This window comes from Anas platyrhynchos, chromosome 3 (assembly GCF_047663525.1).
Source record: "Anas platyrhynchos isolate ZD024472 breed Pekin duck chromosome 3, IASCAAS_PekinDuck_T2T, whole genome shotgun sequence".
Taxonomy (NCBI): Eukaryota; Metazoa; Chordata; class Aves; order Anseriformes; family Anatidae; genus Anas; species Anas platyrhynchos.
In genome coordinates, this window is record NC_092589.1 from 76,856,719 (window position 1) to 76,882,583 (window position 25,865).

General features: G+C 33.5%; 1 protein-coding gene across 9 annotated transcripts in view; it reads right to left on the reverse strand.

The window, feature by feature from the left end:
- GRIK2 (glutamate ionotropic receptor kainate type subunit 2) overlaps positions 1 to 25,865 on the reverse strand; it is a 404,092-nt gene that overhangs the window by 262,905 nt on the left and 115,322 nt on the right. For all 9 annotated transcript variants that reach the window (XM_027454785.3, XM_072036154.1, XM_072036155.1 and 6 more), the window contains 2 exons: positions 4,705 to 4,872; positions 933 to 1,190 (listed from right to left, as the gene is read on the reverse strand). In XM_027454785.3, coding sequence (XP_027310586.1) covers positions 933 to 1,190; positions 4,705 to 4,872 — 426 coding nt within the window. Of the gene's footprint in view, positions 1 to 932; positions 1,191 to 4,704; positions 4,873 to 25,865 lie in introns of those variants that run through there.

Consider the following 25,865-nt stretch of genomic DNA (forward strand, 5'->3'; position numbering starts at 1 on the left):
AACTATTTATTGGTTTGAGGCTCATTTTTTTCTTGTCAGTGTCAGTTCAATAAGCATGGAAGAAGTTTGTAACATTTCCAAGAAGATTAAATATATCTCATTTGTCTGGGTGGCTTCCTTGTGTCTTCCACTACTGGGAGATAAAAGCTTGTACCAGCTTTTAGTTCTGACCTCCACTAAATAAACTTCAAATCAGACTTACCTTTTTTGATTTGTTTTTAAAAAGATTTTTCAAATCAAATGCCATTTTCAGGGCAAAATAGAAATTTTAAGGTGAATTTAAGGGAAAGGTAGTAAACTGGTATATTTCTGCTGGAAAATCAGGAGTTCATTTTTAACTCATATGAATTATCTGCAAAACAAACCTCCAAACTTTGTTTTCAACTCATACCAGCCAAAAACAGAGCTCCTTCTGCAAATCTCTCTGAAAATGAAGATAATGAAATTCTAAACACACATAGCATCTGATTTCTAACTTAGCTAATGCCAGAAGCAGCAATAGAATTTAACTGTTCTGTTTGACCAGGCATTCTAGTACATCTTTCAAGTTAACATATTTTTCTTCAAAATCTAAATTTTAAATAAAATAAAAAGACATAGCTGTTAGCAACTGCTAAAATACTGAGGTAAACAAAGATAGAACATGACTGATTTATTGAGAGCTGCAAGCCCAGACACGCAGATTTCAGAAAATGAAGCATACTTTTGAAGCATACTTACTCTAATGAATCTACATTTTGTTATACACACATATATATACAAATATATTTTGTTATGCAAATATATATTTATTATACACTACCCTGCCAATGGAATTTCTTGTAATTTAGATTAAGTTTTCTTAAAATAAAGCTGTAACTGTAGTGACACCACTCCTCCTTCTACTTGTATATGTGAGTATATCTGCATATACTCTAACGCTTTAGCCTTACCAGTGCTGTCATCGTAAACAACAGTAACTGTCTTCCACTTGAAGAACTGCACAAGGTCAAGGATGGCACGGCTGAGTGAAGAGAAGTCTGGATAGAGACTGACATAGAAGGAGTCCTTGTTGTCTGACACCTGATGTTTCCAGCGGGTCTGGATATGTGGAACACCCAAAGCATTGCAGATGGATTGCACAGCATTAGCTGAGGAGCTATGAGATGGTCCAAAGATGGCAGCCACCCCAAGGGACAGCTGATCGCAGGCTAAAGAGGAGACAGAAGTCTGTCAATGATGAGAGGAAAGAAGGCAGTGTGCCAGAAGGTATTGCACAATTCATATTAAATAAAGGCTCTCCATGAAGTGAAACTGATATTCTTTCTATAATGCTTTTTTTTTTTTTTTTTACACAAAGTTTTCAACTTCAGACTACATTTTTACACATTGTCTGTGAACTGATGAATAGCAACACTTCACATCTAAATAGTGCTCAGCTACATTTAGTAAACACTTCTATGTCAGTGGAAGTCACAAAGGCCAGCAATTGTGCATCTTATAAAAAACACAGATGAGAGAAGAGATTTATGCTCAGCTGTATCTTCCATTTGGAAAAGGGCCATGAGACAGTATTCTAGTCTAGGCTGTTTAAACGTTAACATCCTCCTCAATGCATCAATACTATTTCTATTGTGATCCTAATTACTTAGAAATTATGTATCTTAAGTGAATTCCAGTTACATGTCAAGCAAATGATGAATTACATTGAAATGAACATTTGAATTTCTGTATCTGAAAAGTATACATGTTGACTAGAAAAAGACCAACATTTTCCCTAAAAGAAAAATGCTATCTGCTCGTGTAAAAAATAAAAATAGAAAATAAGAAGAAAAAAAAATTCAGTGTTCGTTCTTAAACACTGGAAATACTTTTTTGCTACACCTATATTAATAAACACAAAACTGGCCCTGAGAGTCACTGTCATGATACTGATGCATTACAATGGGTTAGTGTTCATTTTTCCAATGTAGGGTGGCCCCATATACCCTGTGCATTAGCAGTCTCTGGTCTGTATTATTTCCCGTTGTATGTTCCAGCATTATCTTGCAGAACATGAGTTGACATATGCTAGAAATAAGGCAGAAGAATTAGGCAGTACTGGAGACCAGTGCTTCAACCCATTCCCTGATCCAGTTCAAATTCCCATTATAGAAATAACCTCTATGAGTGTGCAGTTCTGGAACACAACAGGTTCTGCCTTCTAAGAAAACAGCTTGTTTGTTAGAGAGAAGCAGTGAAAAGTATTTCCATAATCTAATGTGGATGTGAGTATTTATATGAGGTTTGATTAATTAATATTGTTACATTACCATCAATGTTTCTGACAGCTGAGGAAAGAAGCAGTAGAAACAAATTTTGCTGCATTACTTTTTTCTCAGCAAAGCAAAATTAATTGTTTTAATTGTGCACGTCAGTCCTTTTCAACATGACAAAAATACTGCTAAGTGTTTCAAGTGCATTCCAGAAACTGTGCTGGCATACCTTTTTATTGTTGCAGAGTACCAGTGGTTTAAATGAACTTCTCATATACACACAGGATCTCCATTGCATTACTGAATATCGGATCAGGGCCTAAATGACTAGCTTGATAAAAAAACATTTATGCTAATATTGCCCTTCCTAAGAGTAATCAACAAGCTTTATGCAAATGTCAGTAAATGGGATCACTAACAACAGCAATAGCTACCAGATGGCTTTTCAATGGGCTTTTTTTTTCCCCCTCTGTTTCTGAGATTTGAATAATGCAATGCTTTCACACGTGATTTAATACGGCACTGGCTCCATCAGATGCATACCAATTTTTGTACTGCATTGAGAGATATTTTGTTTGCATTTACATTATTCTTCACTGAAATAGTATCTTGGAAATATCATCTTGCCTTCAGGTTGCTCTTTGGTATAGTACCTTTAAAAATCCATTAATATTTCATTTGTATTCAACTTCAAAAGTATGTGTTACTAAGAGGTCTAAACAGGCTATTTTTGATGCAGTGCCTGCCTGCTCACTAATGGACATAATCATGAACCACAAAATGAGTCAAATGCTTAAACCTCATTGTTAAAACTCTGCGTTGGAGCCATCATAATAAAATGAACCATTTTATGTTAACCTTTAGCCTTTGGTTCCAAACTAAAGCACCTGTCAGCACAAATGTAGTTGGCTGTATTGTGAATTGATGAGGCAAAAAGCTATTAGCACTGGAAGATTACACAGATTTTGATACAGCCTAGTTACAAATAAAGACTTGCATTCTCATGCAAGATGCAAGTGGGAACAATGAATATATCCAATCTATTCAATATATCCAATCAATGACATTTTGTCATTCTAACTGGAACTAACTTTAACTTGTTAAAGATTATGTAATACAGTGCAAAAATCAGTCCTACTAAGTTCTGTCATCACATCTTTGTATTTTCACCTATAAAGTGCATATAGAATTTACTACGTTTTGTACTTTCTAGAGCATGGCAATGATGGAGTACAACTTGCATGTGGCATCACAATGTTGTAGACTAGAATGTAAAGCAACCTCAAAACAATTTTTGTGAGAAGCAAAGATTTGAAAATTTAGGAAGCGTTCACTTTTATTTTATTTTTTTTTAAGAAAATTGTTTATAGTTTGGAGAAAACTTCTGAGCTGAGGTCTGGATGTTCACTTGGTAACAACATGGTAAAGAACAGACCTAATTTTTAAGCTTATATAAAATGTGCAATACTATAACTGCTTGCTCTCCTTTCAAAAACACAGCTGATTAAGTATGCAAGACATACATACGCTAAAGATATTAGCAGAGATGTAGTTTAAGTGATGAAATACTTAAAATGGAATTAGAACCCTGTTGAATATCTGGAAATGAAATTTTAGCCATGAAGTCATAAAAGTTGACATCTAGATTTGGAGCAGAAGGAGTGAGCTTTCTTTGCAGGCTTTCCTCTAAAAATGTTGGAAGCAGATGGAAACTTAAGATCCCGATTTTATTTACCTCATGGCCTCAGATTAAGTTTTGCTGGTAATATTGAAAACACTATATCATATTCCCATCTATAAAATGTTCACTTCTGGTGTTAAGAAGTACTTTATGTTCAGGGAAAGCCTAACACAGGGATAACTCCTACATGGGTGAGGAAGTCACTGAAACATTACAGCTTATGCAATGCAGCTCAAGTAAAACACATTGACATTTGCACCTGTACAAAAGGGTTCTGTTACATGACGAACAATTCTGAAATAAGCCACTATAGGCCTAATGGCATATAGTCTTGATTATACCACTGAATAACTAGTTCTGTGGGCTGAACTTCCTTCCTCTTCCAAGCTCACTGGAAGTTGGGAGCAGCTGGCATTTTACAGGAAAAGTCTGGTGGTAATGTTTTCTAATTCCAGAGGAGCCGATCTCAAAAACATCCTCATCACAAAGCTCAAAAAAATAATAATTAAAAAAAAAAAAAAGAAAAAAAGATGATTTGCAATTTTAAACATCTAAAGAAATAGCTTTTGTAAAGATTTCATATAAAGAAATAGTGGGAGAAAAGCTGACATATTAAGTTTTCAAATAGTTACCATGACAGTCTTCAAAAGGCTTTAAAACCTTTCTTTGATGTGAGGCACAACCTTGTACAATGTCATTGTATATGGTTTTATGGACAGCCAATTTTTCAAGTAGGTAAAGCAAGGGAGTCATCTGCTAAGTAAAGTAATTAAATATGCAAAAGGTTACCTTTTTTGGATGCTTCAAAACTGTCATAGAGATTTATCTTTTGGGTGTCATATGTTAATGTGGTGTTCGGCAGAAGAGTTCTGTTTCTGTTGATTGTGTTCACAGCAAATCTGAAGGCTAATTCTTCTGCTCCCATTGGACCAGATTCCACACACTCAAAAATACCTCCTGGTAGTGAGGGAGAGGAGAAAGGGAAAAAAAAAAAAAATCTATTAAGCCAAAATAGCATACAGGAACATTTGTAATGATTGGTAGCTTAATAAGCCTGATACAGTGCAACTAATGCAAAATATCTCATGATTTCAGTGAGGTTTGAATCAAACTATAAGCTAACAATATTTTAATATTTTAATAATTAATATTTTAATCAAACTTACCTTAAGGAAAATGTTTTGTGCTGTTTTTTTGTTTGGTTTTACAACATTTACTTTACTATTGGGAATAAAAGACAATATAAAATAACCACGTTATTGCAAAATAGAATAGGGATGAAGAATATGTAATTATTTTACATAGTTAAACAGGTTACATAGTTAAAAAGGACTGAATTTACCGCTTCCAGATGTGCAAGGGCAAGATTTCTGGAGTCTTGTATTCTATTGTTCCTAGACTTACTATGCAGCTATAATGAACTGAAAATTCATTGGAAATGCAGCACAAGATATTACTGCCTCTAAAATGCAGATGTATAGACATTTTAGCATGATTGTGTGCCTGAACTGATAAATATGTTGACCAAAGATTCAAATTTTCATCATCTGCACTGAGTTGCATGTATATGTTAGCCTCATTCTCAACAGAGGAATCAACTATACTCTACATAAAGCTCCATCACAAAGCAAAAGGATTGGCCAAGTATACTGCCAGAGTAGGACATGCCCCAAATGACAGGAAATATCTAGAATGTTTCTGAGCAAGACTTCATCTTAAATGAACCAAACAAGATCTTTGAACAGTGCCGTACTTCAGCCCTTCTCATTTTGTCATGAGACGTCATTGTCCATGAAATGGATATTAACACATGCTTCGGGGTAACAATTTCATGGGTCTGGAAAGGCTAAAGATAAGGTGACAGTAAAAGTAACCTAAAGATATGCCCTTACTATAGTGTCATGAAATGTCTCAGCAAAAAGGTCAGCATCAGTATGGCCTCTTCTGTCCTCATGCTAACAGAATCTGTGAATAATAATGTGGAGGACAGACACTGATTATCATACAAGGACAAATCAGGCATTGCATCAGTGCAATAAATGTTTGTCATTCACTTTCTCTTAGTGTGTGCACATTTATTTTTGAAAGTAATCATGTTGCTACCTGGCTTTGTATTATCAAAAAAAAATCTTATTCAACACTATACTGCTTTCTCATCAGGAAGTTCTCAGCATCTGAATGTACAGGAGCTGATTAAGACTGAACTTTGCAAACTACCTCAGTTAGTAAATAGTCTTGTTGGGCACCCAACTGGATAATCCATTTCTAAAGCAATGTGTATTTAGTTATTAACTCCTTCCCTTTCAGATATTATTAAACATAAAAAGGCTTTTCAGTTTTGCAAACCTTCTACTTCTTCCAGGCTGTTTCCCATTTCAGGAGGAAGTACAGGTGTTAACTTTTTTCCTGCAGATGAGCTCTTAAATTCCAAGGGAGAGCCCAAGAGACAGAGGCTCAGTTCATATTAACTTAAAAGCACAAGTACTAGCCAGTGAGATGAGACATGACAAGTAATTACTTAAATATTAGTAATCTAAAACTGAAAATGAGACATTGATGGAAGAGACAAGTGTAAGAAAAACATGGCTATATCAGGAAATGATCCAGCCTGATTGAGCATATAAGATTATACATAATCAGTAGCCAACGTTAACAATACTTCAGATGCTAAAACAAAAGTAACTTGGATGACATTCAGATAAATATAGGCCTAGTACTTTTAAAAACTGAAAAACTGACCATCTTTATTTAAACAATAATACAAAATTAACAGGAAAGGCAACCTACTTTTGAATCAAGTCCCACCTCTCTCTTTCTAATCATATCTGATGAACAAGATCTTGTGTGTTTACTGCATCTAAACACTGTAAATCTGACTGTGACATACAGGAGAATTCTATTCTGATTTGGGAAAAAAAATAAAAATACTGCAAAAAGCTAAAAAATAATGAATGAATGCTAAATATATATATTAACACAGAAGGAAAAAAAATAAAAAAAACATGTTTCCATGAATATGATGAGAATTAGGACAAATTTTGTAAACTTTCCTAGAGGTACCTGAAAAACAGTTATTCAAACGTTTATGAATAAATAAGTATCACATTGTTATTAAAAAAGATCATATCCTAAGTGAGAATGGATTCATAAGAAGAAACAAGCAATACAATGCATCTTTCTTCTACCTGCAATTTTTACAATAGACGATTTTCTTCTTTAATTTCTATTTCTCTTAAATTCACTAAAATCTTCCTTCTTTATTTCTGTATTTTTCATTCTCCTCATCTCTTAAATTCTTGAGATGGGGAATTCCTTGTCAAAGATGCAGCCATTATTCTCAGTATAAGAAAAATAAAAATGTGTTTTGACCTCTCATATCTGTGTAATTCCTAATGGTAATGATAGTAAGACAACATTATGAAGATGTCAAAGTCTTCTTCTATCTCCTCCAAGTAGCAATAGCATGTATAATTTCCCATGTGCTCCATTCAGTGTTTTTTTCCCTCAATCACACATTTTCTGTCCCTGTGATAAATGTATCCCCTACAAAGCTGGCAACATATGGTCTGAGAAAATTTCCATTCCTAAGAAAACCAAAGGTAGGAAGAATAACCTGTTTTTGTTGTCCTGTGATTAGGATATTTTCCTAGGAGGAAGGAAACCATAGCTTCTGTTTTCTTACTTCTGAATATTTTCATGTTTCATATTAGATAAATGCTGAGTAAAAAAAAAAAAAAAAAAAAAGAATCCCAGAAGAATATAGATTAGACAATGTGTTTGTATTTTCCAACTTGCAAGACGTCAAACTTCTGCTAGTCTCCTTTCATTTCAGTTTTATGCTACTCCTGTATCTGTCTGTTGAAGCTGGAGGGAGAGCATCATCCCATAATTAAATATTTTGGATGCTGAAAGTGGTAGGCTCATTGTAATTTTCACACTAAGAAGAGAATCAACAGGTTCTTAAACTGCACCATATCCTTCTAACATGCAAAGTGTCTGAAAATGTTCCTCCATACTGAATAGTAGCTGCTAGATTTGGTGAACTTCACTCAGGGCACCAGAATTTTCCCTTGAACTTCTTGAATGTAGTTTGCGATTGGGAACTTGCACAATAAGCAGAGTAGAAGCTTAGACAGAGACATATCTACATTTTGAATTTCAGAACATAGTCGTAAAACAGATCCTTATTGGATCTGTTTGGGAGCACTTTTAAGCATGTGTGGAAGTTTATGCTCCAGATATTTTCAGGATACTCAGCACATGAATGAGTTCAGGCATTTACAGGAATGGGAAGTTTTACAGGGTGCTTTCTCTGTTGTTGCCTAAGGTGGAAGTAGAAATTCCATGGGTAACTTCAAACTGCCTTGTCCTTACTTTTATGTTGTTATATTTGTTCTGAATATATAAGTAGTAGCAAGAAAAAACAAACAAACAAACAAACAAAAAAAAACCTACTGGAAGACAAGCCAGAAATTACACTAGATGTTTTTAATAAAATTGAAAGCAAATGAATAAAAAGGTTTGGCTTTGCACTTCAGCTGCACTCAATTGTAAAGGGATACTGGCTTCCCAAAGCTTTTATAGCAGACTGAATCATGCTGTTCCCTCCCAGCAAGGGTTTTTCTCTGCTACCAATGTACCATTTCATTCAGGACATTAATAATCAAGCTGAGGAATGCACTGCATGCTCTCAGATAAGCACACAGAACAGTCGTATATCTTGCCATTGATACGTGAACAATCAGTCAAGCCAGTGCCTATCTCTGTCTAACAGCTTGAGAAAATATAGGTGTTGAGATTTGTCTTATTTTAACACCACATGCAGATCCATAATAGGCAGAAACACAAGTTCTTCTGAGAGATCAGCAGCACATCCTAGACGAAACAGCTGATTTTTCTCTGCTACCTCACAATAAAGACAGAAAACTTTAAAGAAGTAGTAAAATCCCTATTTAATGCTTAGCTTGCTTTAATGGTCTCATATATGACGTCTTCATTTACAGTGTTAATGATATGGCAATGCATCTCTGCCCTATAACAAAAAGGGTAGGAAATATGGCGTCACGTAACTAGAGCTCAATCTGTACCACGTAAAATTTTATTGACTGTGTACAGTAGGTGACTATAGCTGAACATTTTTTCAGGTTTTTACTGTCATGATAGGAACTTCGCTAGAGCTCACAAAATTCTGGTAGTGATTAACACCTGAAGAATCACTGTGATTAGGAATGTTTCAGACAGGACAATACAAGCCATATATGCAAAAGCGATTGTAAGACGGTCTTTAAATACTGTATCAGTGATATTGATACTCTAACAATGACATCCAGGTTGATTCAGGTCTCCTATTAACCTTGATATACTATAACTGCTTTTACTGAACCTGAAATCAACTAATCAACTTTCATTGCAGTTGTCAATACTGAGAAAATGTTTACATGACCAAATTCATTTAACATGACCAATAAGGAAAATCCAGTCATTGGTGTGATACTGATGTAGTAACTGTTTCTCCAAAAACAGTTGAAAAATGGAAAAAAGATACCAGTACCAGTTTATCAAAAAGCACAATTTATGTAATGCCCCGATTAGGATGAATAATGTAGGTGTCATTATTTTTCAAGGAAAAGGTAAATCTGTTTGTTTTTTTTCTTTTAATTTTACAAGTAAATACATATATATATATATATATATTCTGAGAATGCTCAAGCGAAAAGCTCAGCATTTTCCACCAAAAATATCAAAAAAGAATTGACATTTTAGTTCACAATCCATCTCTGCTTTCTCTGATTTTCAAATCATTTTTCCTCAAATCGAAAAACCCAGACACATATTTTGTCAAAAATTAACCCCCACTATTCCCTCCCCCCCCCCCAAAAAAATATACAAAAACAAAATAACAACAAAAAATACACGTTGGTCTTGCTCATAACTACCTAGTTTCAGAAATATTATGGTAAGCACATGAATGATTCATATTTCCATTTCTGTTGCACAAAAATGTCATAGTTTTTTTTTTTCCCCTGATAAACATTCCACACTGGGGGTCAGTCTTGAGTGTTTTACATTGTTACCTACTTTAAATTATCAAGCAAACAAGCAACACTCAAACAAATTTCAAAAGTGTCCAAGTGGAACTATATATATATAAAAAAAAAAAAAAAAAAAAAAAAAAAAAACACATCAAGCCTGGCTGATATTGAATCAAAAAAAAATCTCCTTTGTTTCTAATACAGTTCCAAGTTTGCTCCAGTAGAAATGAAAGCTATTTAATTACAGTGGCTATGGACTATTTTGCAGTCCATGTCTTCAGAAAACATTAAACATTTAAATATATAACAGAAAGCCACACTACCTCAGGTCATGCTCTGACATATCAATTGAAATGAAGCTTACTGACTACTTTGATTTTCTGAATCTAAAAGAAATCTTTTCCAATATCACTGAAATATATTGAAATATGAAACCATATACACAGCTATAAAACTTGCATGGTATAGCACTCTCAGGATACACTAATTTTCAAATGTGAAATCATGAGAGATAAATTTAAACCTGAACTTATTCTAATACTACATTGTTGACATTAACAAAGTTATGGAAACAATAGCGTTAATCATAACTTTTATTTTAATTGTGATCTGTAAATACCTGAAGTAAGATGAAGTTTCATTTTTTTCTAATATCAAAATTACTTGATACAGATCTTGCATATGCACACATTAGTATTTAATAGCTGTAATTTTTAACATTATAGCCATTTTATTGTTACCATGAACCAATTTGCTCATCTTTAGCAATAGCTCTGAAGATAAACTCTTCATTAACACATTATTAATACAAATGTAATATCAGTCACATTGTCATGAACATTTTTTATTATTTTATACTACAGTAATCTTTAAAAGATAAAAATGCAAACCCATATCTTGAGTACTTAGGAGGCGACCAAGTGCGTGGAAAACATTTTACTTTTTAAAATAATTTATCTTGCCCTATAAGATTTTTTTTTCCCCATCATTTTAGTTTTAAAAAATAAAGGACATTTAAATGATGTTAGTCAATCTATGAGGAGTTATATAGGAATGAAATTATTGTATTTCTTCATCCACACCTCAGATCAATACTTTGAGCATAAGATAGCTATGTTCCCCAAATGTAAACTTAATCTGCAAATAAGAAATCTATTATTCTTACTCTTTCTTGGTTCAGAAAATGTGAAGTATCAGAAATTGTTTAATTAACTGGAAGGATGAGAGATAGGAGAATAGGTATCTGTGAAGAACTTATTTCTAAAAAAGATTTTTGATATAATCAAACAAGTCTATCAAGCATTGCACCATTAAAATATGCTTGTATCTGCTCTCTGTATTTTGAAATTGGACATTTGGTAATCAAAGCCAAGGATCATGTAGAGGAACAAAAAGACAAAAGCATATTCAGAGAGTTCAATAGATGCTACTAAAAGTGACTGGTTTTGCAAGTATGAAGTGATGACAGCTCCCCAAATACAGCCATAGCCAACAGACACTGAAGAGCTTCAACTGAAAGACCCAATATCACTGACATGGTGTGGATGGTACCGAAAGAGGCTTGTTAGGTGCTGAGCTACACTGACTGATCAGGGTTGCTGGCTAAAGGCATTTTTGCCATAATCAAATGTGCCATAGGCTGTACTGATTATTCTGTTTCAAATCCCATCATGGATTGGAGAGCTACAGAGACCTTCATAAACATTGCCAGCTTTGATGTGTGGTTGCAGAATAAAATTATATCTTAGCCACTTATTTCCCTCAGGAACAAAATTTTGAAAAACCATTTCCATGTAATCCATTAAAAGCAAATTAAAAAAAATCTTTTTTACAGTATCTTCTATAAAACAACATTTTGTTTTATATAGAGAGGGTTTTAGAATATACCAATGTGAATCTGTACAAGACCATGTTTTATTGTTCCTTTTCAAAATTATATTGAAACCCTTCTGAATCTCACAACAGGGAAAAGATTAAAAGGATCAACTGACATGGAAAACTGCTTATTTAAGTGCTTTTTACATGGATAAATCACTCGGAAAAGACAATACACTTCAGGAGTATCCCTTATCCATAGATAGGATTTGGAGGTCGGAAGGAGCACCCGGAATTGCTAGGGTTTATTTTCATTGCCACTTACTTTCCGTGTAAACTTGGATAAGAAACTTATCTGAAAAATAAGTTCTCATCTAATACAGATGAACCAAACACCTCAACATTGCAATGGAGGCACAGGTATTGGAAAATCAGTAACATTTTGAAATGAGACATAATTTACTTCAAAGGTGGAATCAATATATGAAGACATGATCAGAGAATCCTTCAAATCTTGCAACATAAAAACATAGAAATATCAATATTAAGTATCTAAGTTACCTTTTGATCTATATTTTTAGTAGCATTGCATGAAACTGAAAGTTTTAAGACATGTTTCTCCAAAAAGATTTGAAATATCCACAGATTTAAAACAGAACTATATATTTTCTGATTGTACAATATATGAGGGGGAAAATATCCAGTCAGTATTAGGTTTATCCTGCTCATTTAATGTTAAATTCAATCAAAATCAGATCAAATTCAATAAAAACAGAAAGATTTTACTTTGTTTTTCTTAAATGTAAGAAAATAATAAGAGATAACAGAAAGAAATAATACATGTAAACTCAGATCTCATTTGAAATAAAGCTTCTTTATCTAATACAACTGGTGAAAAAGATTTTTAGCAGTGAGTATGTAGTAAATTCAAATGACTATAGGTATATTTAAAATTACATTATAAATGTAATTTGATGCATTCCAACACCTTTAAGTCAGATGTGACAAACAACATATGTCAGAATATTTCCTTTCATCAGCACAGCTGACAAATTTACTTTGAAAATCATAAATAAAATGATATTTAAAAAATACTATTACTAGACTGGATATGCAGCATGCATACAAAACACTGCTTCTGATAGCTTCTCTTTATAAATACTACTCTTTCAAGAAGAATGCCAACAGAGCATGACTACATATGACATGCAAAATAAGAATATCTGTACACATTTATACAATGTTAAAATGTACTGTCCATGAGTGTTTTTCTTCTTTCACTTTAAGGATATTCATTAGCTTTTTCTGACACACTAAACAATTTATTTTACAATATACTCAATAATTTAAATGCAATCATCATATTCGCCTAATATTTAGTCTTTCATGACTAGCAGTAACAAAAGGAAACAAACTCTAAATGAAATGTGACTACAAAAATGGCCTCAGGAGATTTTTCTAAAATGAACTTTCCAATACTTTCACTAATAAAATGTTTGAAACTGTCTTAAAACACTACACTTTTGCTTTTTTCCACTATTCTCTAAAAAAGAGGAAGCCAACACTCAGACAAAAAGCTTTTCAGTCTCCATGAAGAAAACATTTTTCCTCCAAAACTTTATTAAGGAAGATAATATACCAACTAAAATTCTTAGATTTTACAGAAGTACTTTCATAGGAATTAATGTAGAAACCTTATGTCTTTTCATAAGCTATTTACTGGATAGTTACAATCTTCAAACTTCCCTGCTTATATTATATTAAGAGATTAGTCTTAATATGTGTGAATCACAAACCACTTAATTGTATTCTTTCTAGAATAAAATATATCAAAATACTAAACCATAAAATCAAAATACTAATCATAAAATACATCAAAACACTGACAAAACCTAACTTACCCATCAAAACCATAAATAAAATGCTACCAGTGTTACATTAGGCTAAGTTGTTTTGTTTTTTCTTTCCTCACAAGAATGCTATTTACTCATTTTCTAAAATATTGTTTTGTATCTGAGATTATATTTGAGAAGTCAGACTGTATACAGTGTAACCCAAAGAAAGTTTTATCTGAGTTTTCATCTTCTTTAAAAATAAAAGTGATTCACTCATGAGGAATAAGACGACATTTAAAAACTAGATGTCTTTTGAACTTAACTCCTATAAATAGGGCTATTTAGTACTAATCCCCACGCAAACACTGGAGCAAAAAACATCTTCCTTTTCTTTTTCCTTTACTTTTTTATTTTTAATAGGTTAAAGAGTCAGGAGAAGGAACCTAGTGTGTGAACCCATTGCAATTCTTCAGGCAGGACTGAGAAAAGATGCACACCTAATTTCTCCAAAGCAATTCACAGAACCCATGGTTTAACAGTCATCAGGAATCGCTTGACAATTCCTTTGAGAACTAAAAGGCTTTCCAGGAATTGTAGGTATACAAGCATGTAGAGAAATACTGTGCTATATGAAGCTCATGCTACAATCCTTTGGCATTTAAAGATGAATTGGAAAAGTGCCTAAAAACTAAAATCAAAAGGCTCTTAACTTGTGGAAGTTCAAACTGCAAACTGCAATGACACCTTCATTCCACTTGTGATAGTATGTTAATTAACATTTCTCAAATAAACAACAAAGTGTTTACCTATAAAGTAGAAAACTGAGGTTCCGTTATCTACTGAACTCTAAGCCCATATCTTTCACTGTTAGGACAATGTCCCGGCCATCAGGAAATACTCTGACATACATCACAATTTTCAACCTTGAATGATATGTGGAAGAATTTTCAGTCTACAAGATCCAGAAAACACAAGCAATCTTGAAGATATCACATAGGTACTCTGCTAGGAGTGACATAAGAGACAGACTATGAATTTGTTTTATATCCAATGGATGTCATGTAGAAACTGCTTAAATAGAAGAGAAAGTCAGGGTCAGAACTCATGTTTTCTTCCCAGACGTGGGAAGATAACTTTACTTCATAAGCCAGTACCTTACAACTTGCTTCCTGAGATTCATCCTAAGAATTAATTCTAAGATTCATTCCACAATGCTAGTGTACTTCATGGGATCAGTGTGTTATACAGTCCATTTGAATTCCATTTGTTTTATCTGGTCAAATAATTCCTAATCCACAGTCAGCGTCAAGTATTGTCATGTCGTAGTCAGGAGTCCCTTAAGAGTCAATTCCGAGTTATCCAGATAACTTTGGCATTGCCCACCATATAATTTAAAAGCAACAAAGCAAACACTATAGAATCTAGCAATCTCCTCCCCCACTTCCATCCCCCTCACCGCCCCCCCAATAAAAGAGACCTATATGAATCTTCAAATTATGCAACTTCCAATTCCTCTTTCCAAAAATATCAGGGAACAAAAACCTTATTGAATTTGTTTGCCTAAGTTTAAAATTACAATGGCATTTCATAAAATTTCTTTCTTAAAATAAGCCTTAATAGCACTGTCATTACCATGTCTTTGGGCATTAAAAAGAAAAAAAAAAAAAAGAAAAAGAAAAAATAAAGAGAAAAAAAAAAAAAAGGAAGTAAAAGGCTGTTTGGAGTCACTGAAGCACATAAACGCTAAAATTTTGATCCTGAAAATGAATGCACAAAAGTGTCTGAACCAAAACTTGCTGAATGGCTTGAGATCTGTTAAAGTAAATGAAATTTGGGGCATCTGGATCCCTGTGCAGAAACTTCTCCAAAAGTAAAATGTATAAGCGATCATCACTAGCTTCACCATGTTTTTTTAATTTTAAATGCTTAATATTTAAATGTTCAGAAGTTTATACATATTTAAGTTATTTAAATAAGTTTTGAACCTGCTTTTTCCTTCTTTTCTTCCTTCTCTCAAGATTTTAACAGACAGAATCCTTCAGAAACCCAAAACAATTTTTATGAAGTGTATTATGTGATCTAAAAAAGGAGAGAAGAAAACAAAAAAGGACATACCTAACCTCTTAATATATAACAAAAGGGATGCAGCTTCTCAAATATTATTCTACAGATAAAAACTGTTTTGCACTGTTCACTATAACCAGGAGAATTTCTTTTGTAATTAAGAACTCTTAAAATATATATTTGCAATATTTGTGCTACTGAAATGGTGTTTAGAATACCATTATGGAGAAAGGTGCAATTGTCTATCTGAAGTACCCATATTGCTCATATTTAGTGAACTACTTTTCTTCCCACAGACATTTCAAACAAAAAGGAGAATTATGGTATCTTTGCTATGGCAGCGACTTTCAAAGAATCAAGAAAAACTTGTTTCTTAATGGAAAAAGTAGAACTTTACAAGTGCTCTTCAGTGACCTCTGAATAAGCAGAGGCAGGAACTGGTAAATCCACTTGTTTAGCAGGGACTGGAAACAGTGTGGCTTGTTTTCGAAGGGCTGTATATAGAGGTTATGAAATAAAGTTCTCTTCTTCATGATATCCTAAGGTGAAAAAAGCATTCAGTAATTTATATTTCATTAAAATATTTAAAAAATTTTCATTTATGACATGGAGTTTTTACTTCCATGATATAATGCATAACTGGAACAGTTTACTGCTTCCATGTTGTCTTTAAGGTTAACAGGAGACAGCTTTTCCTCACTACTGCTTGGAGCATTTCACCTTTTCAAAATGTTTCCTGATTATTACAATGAAACAGTTTGAAATCATTGACACAAAAATGCAATGAAACAGCAGAAAAACTTAAAATAACCATAAAAAAAAAAAATTAAAAATCAATCTTCAAAGTCAAACTGATGAAAGTTTTGAATGTGACAAATAAACATTTTTAAGAATTACATCCGATAACATTTCACTTCAATATTTATGTTTCCAAGAAGGTTTAAATAATAGTGTTTCTTAGAAGATAAGTCATTATGTTTTCTTAGTAACAAACTCACCAAAATCACTTTTGCCATATGTATCACTACCCTCACTAAAATATGGTATGTGCTACTACAGGATCTTGACTTAAGTACTTAGGAAAAAAATTCTGTAGACTACAGTGTGTTATTGAATAATATTTGGAAAATATTCTTTACTCTTTCTGCCTCTGATGTACCAGCTGTTTGGATTGCACAGTATTGGTGTTTCTGTAGCCTCTCAAATACTTCCTTTTTGAATCTTCAACCAGAAGGAGAAAAAAGAAAAAAAAGAAAAAAAAGTGAGTACAGAAACAAGGAAATAGTATGAGCAAACAAGTACACAAGTAATAAATGCTGCTGATAAAAATTCCAAGTAACAAGAAAGTAATGGTTCTTTAACGAGACTGTCAAGTGCTAATGTGGATAAAAAACAAAATCAAATAAAATTAAAACCAACCAAACAATAAACAAAATAATTTTTATTCAAAAGCTGAGTTATTAGGTGCATCAGCTCCTGGAATGAGCAAATTTATATATAAAGCTTTAAAAACTTATATTCAGATTCCTTGAGCTCATATATTCCATGTCACACCAATAGAGGTACATAAGGTAACTTGAGATAAATTATGAATTTCAATGCAACTTACACATACTGTATAGGCATGACTTATACTTTATGACATATAAGCAGAAATTAAAACATTGTTCTCCAAATAAATAAATGAAATGTACTGTATCAACTCTATAAATAACAAGAAATAATTCTAAAATTTGAAGCTTCTTGAAAGCTTTTGCTTGCTATTTATCTTCTAGATATTGCACAAGATATACATATTACGCTACAGATTCATGATACTTCTAAAGACGCTCAATTAGTATGATAAATATCAATAAAATTAGTATGATAAATATCAATAAAAACACATTAATACATATTAAAGTTGAGAGTTTCAGAAACTAATAATTTAAGGCAGATTCACATGGAGAACAGATTCTAGTGGGATCTTGAAATACACAAGAAAAAATGTTTCATAAGGCATAAGACATGTTTCAGTATGACACATCTCAGAGATACTGATTCACTTCTCCAGTGACAAAACCAATGGTGTTTAATTCACAGCCTGTAGAAATATTACCAGAGGTGCTGGGCAGAAAGTGTAGAGAAGTAGAAGGTAAAAACTTTTGATCTGAAGAACAGAGATACTGAACACTTTACATTTCTCTCTCATTTGCAGAACATTTGACTTTTTTTTTTCTCTTTAATAATTAACTTATCTTTTCCATGACAGGGGAGGTGTTTATATTCTTTGTGACTAAAATGTGATCCAGATGTACATATGATACTTGCACAGTATATATATACTTTCACTCCGTTCCCATTTCTATACCAGAAATCAGCACTAACTTTATCAAGAGTTTGGGGGTTTAGATTGATCTCCAGCTACATAGATATCTTGTTGTATTGAGTCAAAACAGTAAAACGTTGTTAGCTCATGTGATAATTATCCCCTAAGAAGTTGTTCACTAATTTCATAATTAAGTTTTAATTACTGAATTAGAAGACACTTAGGAAAAATTGAAAACTTGTTTTGGCAGGAAAGTAGGAGCATCCTACTTATACAAATCCTATTTATGGAATAAATACTAACTCATATAAATCAACACCTACTTCTTATCATCTCCTCTTATATAATTTTCTAGAACATGGCCAAGCTTTTCCAGACAGAAACATCTTTATACCAGAATACAAAGTCTTGTTTAGTATGACCACAGTATTAACTTTACTTTTTATTTATTTATAAGAGTATACTTAAAATATATATGTATTTGAAATGTTTTTAACTCTTTTTTCCATTGTGAAGTCCCATCTGTAACAACAGAGGTCTAGACAGTTAAAATACTCCATGCTTTTATTCTACCATACTTGGTTTAAGAAAGCATTTTTCATCCTGTATGATAAGCTTCTTCTCCTGTTCAGGACTTTTGGTTGTTTTTTTTGTTTGTTTGTTTGTTTCAACCTCAGAAATATAGACTTTATTTTTTTCTTTTTCAAAAGGAAAACAATGTTCCATGGACCACATATACAATATAAACTAATTTCTCAAGGATTCTGTATCTTAAAACTGGATTTGTCAGTTTCCAACAAAAACAGTCTCTTAATTGAAGGCCATTTTGCTTTAGATATATAAATGGGCTACCTAACTACCTTTTTCACAAAACTTACCTTTGCAACCCCTGTTTTCAGGTATTCCAGAAAGGAATCGTAGTTAGAAGTGGGTAAGGTATCGACAATATTATTGTAACTACTTCCATTTGGAAAACAGTCTAAATATCACACATACACAAAAAAAAAAAAAAAAAAAAAAAAAAAAAAAAAAACCTGCAAGAAATTCTAGTGAACAGTGAAATATAGAAAATATTTCTATGACAATGACAATATCTTGCATGCTGCATCTCTTTTAAACCCACTTTGGGGGACAGATGAATAGATTGAAATTAAAGATTAAGACACTTATATTTAAAATCCCATAGATATGCTTGGAGTCCAAGTTCCTGCTGTATTCTGTGGATCTTGGAGCACAGTTTAGCTCACCTGAGCACAGTCATCTAGGACTCAATGCACACATCCCTCATACAGGCTGACAAAACTGAAGCTACCCCACCTGGTCTCTGGTACAGTAAAAAGTATGTCTTTCACAGGTCTTATGTCTTACCTATATAGGTGACTCTGAAGCTCTGAAATACAAATATGTCTCAAATTCAATTAGACCCTTATTCTTATGCATCTGCCCAGTACATCTCACTCATTCAGTTTCTTAACTTCCATTAACTAAGTTTGGGCACTTAGCAAATGTGTATCTGAACCTCGAACCAAACCATGCTCATTTTAAAAGTGACTTAATAGAATTGGAAAAGAGAAAGAGAAGGCAACAATGTATATAACGAGTTCCACAGCAAGAGTGAATGAAAAGGGATACTTCAGCCTGGAAAACAGAAAGCTTGGAAAAATGAGCTCTGCAAAATTACTGCATCCTACAAAAGGTAAGTAGGGTTTTGTTGTTCACTTGGAAGAGCTAGAGGGCCTTACTTGATAATAGTTACAAAGTATCAGTGCTAATTTCCACTCTTTGCAGAGACAAGAAGGAGCTTTCAGTGTAGCACAGTGGACATACACCCCCACCTCCTAAGGTGGCTTAAAACATTACAAGACAAAACAAGTCAAAGAAATATGACCTCCATGCACAATCCTGGTAATCTAGGCTGATGATCTTAGAAATATGAAGAGCTACAGCTTTACATTCCGGAGGCGGGAATTTTTGCCTGTTTCTGAGATAAAGAAGTGAACTGCAGCAGACAACTTTATGTAATACAGGTATATCTAATAGGTGGCTTGTAGGCTGAGAGAGAACATCTTCAAAACTGTTATCTGAATTCTCTCCATTTCATCTTTGTCGTATAAAGATGTATTTGTTCATCATAAGTAGCAATTTATCGAAAAACTTCAAGATTTTTCCTACACAGCTGACAGATAAAAGTCTTTTTTTTTTTCCTTTATTGAAGTATAATAGAATTGATATGTTGTTCAAACTTATTACACAGAAAGTTCAGAGACAATTATATTTAATGCCTTGAAAGTGTCAAAATACACTAACATTTTTATCCATTTCAAAAGCCCTAACACCTATAATTAAGAGGAACTTGATTGACCAAGTTATTTCCTTTTATTTAAACCTTAATATAAATACAAGTTTTGCTTTGTTGTGGCATTACCTATTTTTCTCTTTTTTAATATGGAAAAGCCCTTAAATAATTTTTGTTTTTCAACAAAGCAACAAATTATTTAGGTTGTAATAGGTTTCAGTGTAGGAAAAGAAGAGACCAAAACCTCATTCTTAAATCAATTTTATGATGTAAACTTTGGGCACCTTTTAAGATCAAAAGGCACTAGCTTTTTGAATACATGAGTCTGGCACAAACAATTGGTCGTCTGACAATCATCATTCAGAAGCTGCACTGCCCTCAGAAAATAAGACTTTGTTACATCCATGCTTTGTGTGGCAAGTAGCAACTTAAATTTACTACAGACACTGAATATGACTATTTTTATTTTTAAAATGTTCATTTAACTTTTTATGTGTTTTAAAGATTCACATCTGCCACTCATTAAGCCTCAGTGTTCTCTCTCCAACTCTGAGCCAGAGGGTTACTTATGTTGCACTGGTTTCAATGTTTTGTTGTAGTTTAATTTTAATAAATTATCACCACCCCAGTAATTTAAGATTATTTGCAATCACAGTTACTACTTAAGGTGTAAAGACAATTGTGGGTAGAACAACAAAATTCAGTTGCCTGAAAATAGGCATCTACTTCAGAGAACCTAAGATTATTTCAGCATGAAACCTGTACAGGCTGGCAGATACAGCAAGACTCAGTGGAGGTGCAAGCACTTTTTGAACTGTGGCTGGAAGCAACATGTCTCTGTGTTATGGCAGCTCAATCCCACTCTCTGAGATGAATTCAATTTCATCTACTGTTACTTTTCATTTTATTTTTATTTTTTATCTGGTTTTGTTTCATTTTTAATAAGGTAGATGTCACTTTTGAGTTGGTTATTTTACATAGCCTTCCTTAAGATGAGATGAATTTTATCTTGAAAGAGGTCACTGTTCCTTGTTGAACATATATATCCAACACTCTTAAATATTCTTACATAACCCTTAATGATTTCCCGCAAGTGATCATCATTAACTGTTGTTCACTGAAGAGAAATTAAGATGTTACTTCAGCAGCCATTCTGAAGATGATACAAAAATATGTTTAATAAGTGCTACTGCCAGTTTCAGGTACATCAACCTGCATACACTTCAAAAGAAATTAACTTTGTCTACGCATTTCAACCTTTCACGCATTTCAGAAAACTAAGATATCAATATCTGACAGGAACTAATCTAATAGCTAGCAAAAAACAAGTTACATAAAAATGGTCACCTTCTGATCCAGCTAAAAAGAATTTATTCCCTAAACTTCAGTTTCCTTGAGGCAGTATATATATATTGATATAAATAAAACTAATTATATTTATATTAAAAAATATTTAGTCTTCTGGAGGTACACTGAAAGGATCTGTAAAGATAGAGGTTGCATACTAAAAGTCACACAGGTGATACAGAATACATTTATGTGTACAAACTTCATCCTACTAGAAGACTGTCAAAGTTAGTATGACTGTTCCCACTATATTCAAAAATAAAGGCATGTGCAGAGATTGATTCAAAGATAAGTAGACTGAAAAGTTCTTGTTAAGTCTCTTTTCTTCCTTCTTGTTATAGAGGGAGTTTAGATAATATGAATTACATTATCACCCTTTGAAACTCTTTGCTACCGGCTCTATGCAAGTATGTACATCAGTACCTAAGATACATGCACACAAGCAGACAACAGACTGTAGAGGTCCTATATTTTCTAACACAGTACAGTTGTATATTCATAATTAATTAAAAAGAAACAGAATAAAGTTGTCATATATATATGACCAAAGGGATATTCCATGGCATCTAACATCATGTTCAACAATAAAAACAGGGAGATTGTTCGGATTGTTTTCCGAAGTAACCATCACTCAGAGATATATGGACATAAGTCTGATGACATTGTGGGACTGCTTTTGCATCATATATTCTTGTTCCCTCCCCTTATTAAACTCATGACCCATGTGTTACTCTTTCTTGTTATTGCCCTTCTTGTTCTTTTCCCCAGGTTACTGAAGGGTTGGGTTAACCAACACAAGACAAGTCCTCTCCATCCTACTGGTAACCATTGCAAGTGATCTTTGAAAGGCTCCATTTGGACATGCACATATTTGTCCTTCAATTTAACCACTTGGGTTTGATTGTAACCCTGTGCTTCAAGGTGATGGTTGAACCTTACAAATACTTATCTTGGTCACATGTGAATAACACCCAGAACTGCTACGTTAAATTGATTCACTGGTGAGGATACAATGTAAATTCCTTGTAGCACTGTGTTATTTATTAATTTCTGCTATTTAAGTATTATGTATTTTATTATTACTATTGAGGAAAAGATTGCCCTAATAAATACAGTGAATTGAGAATTTCAAGTGCTTGTGTACTGACAAAACAAATAAATTGAAGGTTAGATATACCTTGCAGAAAGTATCTCTAAGTATCATTAATGATCTTTCCTCCCTCATTTCCAACTTACTGATCCCATGTTATTCTATTTGCTTTCTTTTAGCAGCATATTCATTTCCCTGTTCCTCATACATCAAAATTCCTTGCTTCAGTAAGTTGCCAATATCCATCAATATCTTTGTATCTAAAAAACTATCTCTGTATTTAAAAAGTTGTTTTGTCTAAGAACCATTCATTTGGCTCATTTTTAGGCTTAAAGCCTGGAAAATACTTGCTTAATCTTTTTGGAAATTTCTTTGGATATTGCTGATCAATTATTTCACTGTTTTCAAACCTCAAACGACTGCCAGTTTTTACAGAAATTTAGATATAAAAAAAAAAAAAAAAAGACAGAACTAGCCAAAATTTGGATCAACTTTTCTTGTTTTACTACTTTCACTGTGTTTGTAGGAGAGTATAAGAAAGTCTGTGCAGTCATAGGCAAAATCAATTCCTGTTCAGTCAAACCTATGATATTAATCAAAGCAAAGACAAGCTGTGAGAAAAAGACTTTCTGGAAATCACAGTTGCTGCAATATGATCTAAGCATTACTTTGGCCTTCTTTCAGTAACTAATTTATATTGTGGTTGCCTCTACCCTTGTCTTTCAACTCCAAACTCATCCTCTGCAGTCAGATCCCCCTGATAGTACAAACATATTTTATTCCATCCTATGAACATTATTTGTCAAAGTATAGATATGAATTACTGGGAATTGATACACAATTTTTCAAATAATTTTGAACACAAACAGAGCAGAATGAACACCCCCATCATGTATGTACTATTAACAGGTGCATTTGACAAAAACATTTCACAAATATACATTTAAGAATTAATTCAGTTTGGCTGGGACATAAGCACTCTCACTAACAGAAGGGCCATTAACAAAGGGCAGTAAAAGGGAAATGTAATACCAGTCCTAAAAATCACCGTTAGGTTCGACACTCTTAATTACTTGAGAGAGGGCAAAAGCACATTAATTACATTAACACAGCACCTGAACTGGAAGGTACTGCAACTTCTACCGAGAGTGTAGTAATAACGCGCAACCAACAAGACAGATTCAACTAACGAATATACAACAACAAAAAGTATGCACACTAGGGTGAAAGAAAGCCAAGGTATTATCAAAGATATTTCATTTCAAAAATTTAAAGCACAATAAAAAGCATTTATCTAAAACATAGTTGCAGTGTTTCACAAACATGCAATACAATATGTCAGAGTGGAAGCATTATATCAAAACCTACAGGGATTATGACTGTAAGAAGAATCTACCTGAAGCAGTTTGCTAAACTAAATGCCTAAGAGGAGAGCAGAGGGTAGGGGAGATAAAAATAAACCCAGAAGAGCATCAGAATAATCAACAGCTAGGAGAGTCAAGAAGACCTGCAAAAGTCATGGTGCTGAAAACATTGTGTGGTATATTCAAAAACTCTCTAAGCACAGTCTTTTCAATAAAGGGCATGGAAGCATGCTCTCAAGCTTTCCGTAAGGAAACTACTATGATTTTTTTTTTGTTTTGTTGGATGTTTGTGTTAAGAAAAAAAAGCCAATAGAATGTTATGGAAAGGACAAATACCTGATTTAGAAGCCACAGACTGAAGGGATTTTCCTCACACACATATAACTTCATTCCTCTACTCCTCATGCAACCACTGCACTTCCAAATTGCAGCCCCTTTTTTTTTTTCTCATGTGAAATAAAGATGCTTGCAGCCTCTTTTTAAATTCATCCAAACACCTCTAAAAAACAGTTACCACTTACCAAATGAACCTCTCCTAGCTGTTGCACCTGTCGGTGACTACTTAGTTCTATCACTGCATTAAATCCCTGCCCATCTCTCTCCCAGACTGCCACTTAAGAACATACAAGAACACCCACTCCATTTTATCTGCCTCCTAAACGTTCTCACTCTCCACTTGGTGTGTACAGAGTCCAGCAATGCATTTCTTAGGGACAGAGGTGAGAGTTACAAGCTGCACCATAGCTGTGGAGCTAATCCACATCATAGCGTGACTGGGACTAAACATCTCCACTTGTGGCCTTGCATGCGTTTGGCAACCTGCCTATCTTGTGACTAAGCAAGACCATCTATAACATATATGTAATGTGGGCTGCTAAGCAATTCTATTCACAATATCATGTCATTTTAGAATAAATTATCATAAGCAGAAATTAAAACTAATATCAGCTTGTCAAGCAAGATTTCTCAGCCCAACCTTGAAAAAAAAGAAAAAGAATCCCTAATAAGACGAAAGGAGAAAAACTGACAGTTCAAAAGAGTCTAAGTAGACATCTTTAAAACCAGTACTCTCAAGAACAGCCTAAGTCTATAATGTCTACACAAGCACAGGTACACCTTATCATTCCAAGTGACTTTGTGAAGCTTCTTTCATGTATTTAATATATCATTACTCCTCAAGCCTGTAAAACATGTCAGGAATTGAAGAATGAGTTACTACTGAGAAGAATAAGGTATATACTGTGACAGACCAATGGACAGATGGACAGAAGGAAGGAAGGAACTCTGGTATCTTCCTGTCTTAAAAACAGATACAAATCAACTTTGCTATTTCATTCTGTGGGTGTTTTGAATTTATCTGCAGCGATAATCTCCTTTTTCTGCTTATAGCAGTCTAATCTTTTTAAAAATCTCACCTTCTCTGAAGGGTACAGAAATTTTGTCAGGCAAAGCAATTGTTTCTATAAATGCAGAGACACCTGTGGCTCTGTAACTAGGCTCATAAAATAGCTCCAAATCAACTTTTGTACTGAAAGGAGGCCATCAAGAAATTAAGAAAGTGGTAACAGGTAGCAAAAACATCATGTGCAAATGCTCCTTCAATCAAATGTTCGAGTCCAAAACCAGAATTCACGTCCCAAAAGAAAGAAAATAACCTGACTAGTGACACTCGTATATTGGCATTTTTTACAAAGAGAGAAAGAGGGCAGTTGATAGCATGGTAAAAATTACTGTGGTAGAAGTGGTTTGGAGGATGTTACCAAAGTAGAGGATATAAATGCCAAAAGAGAATATATGAG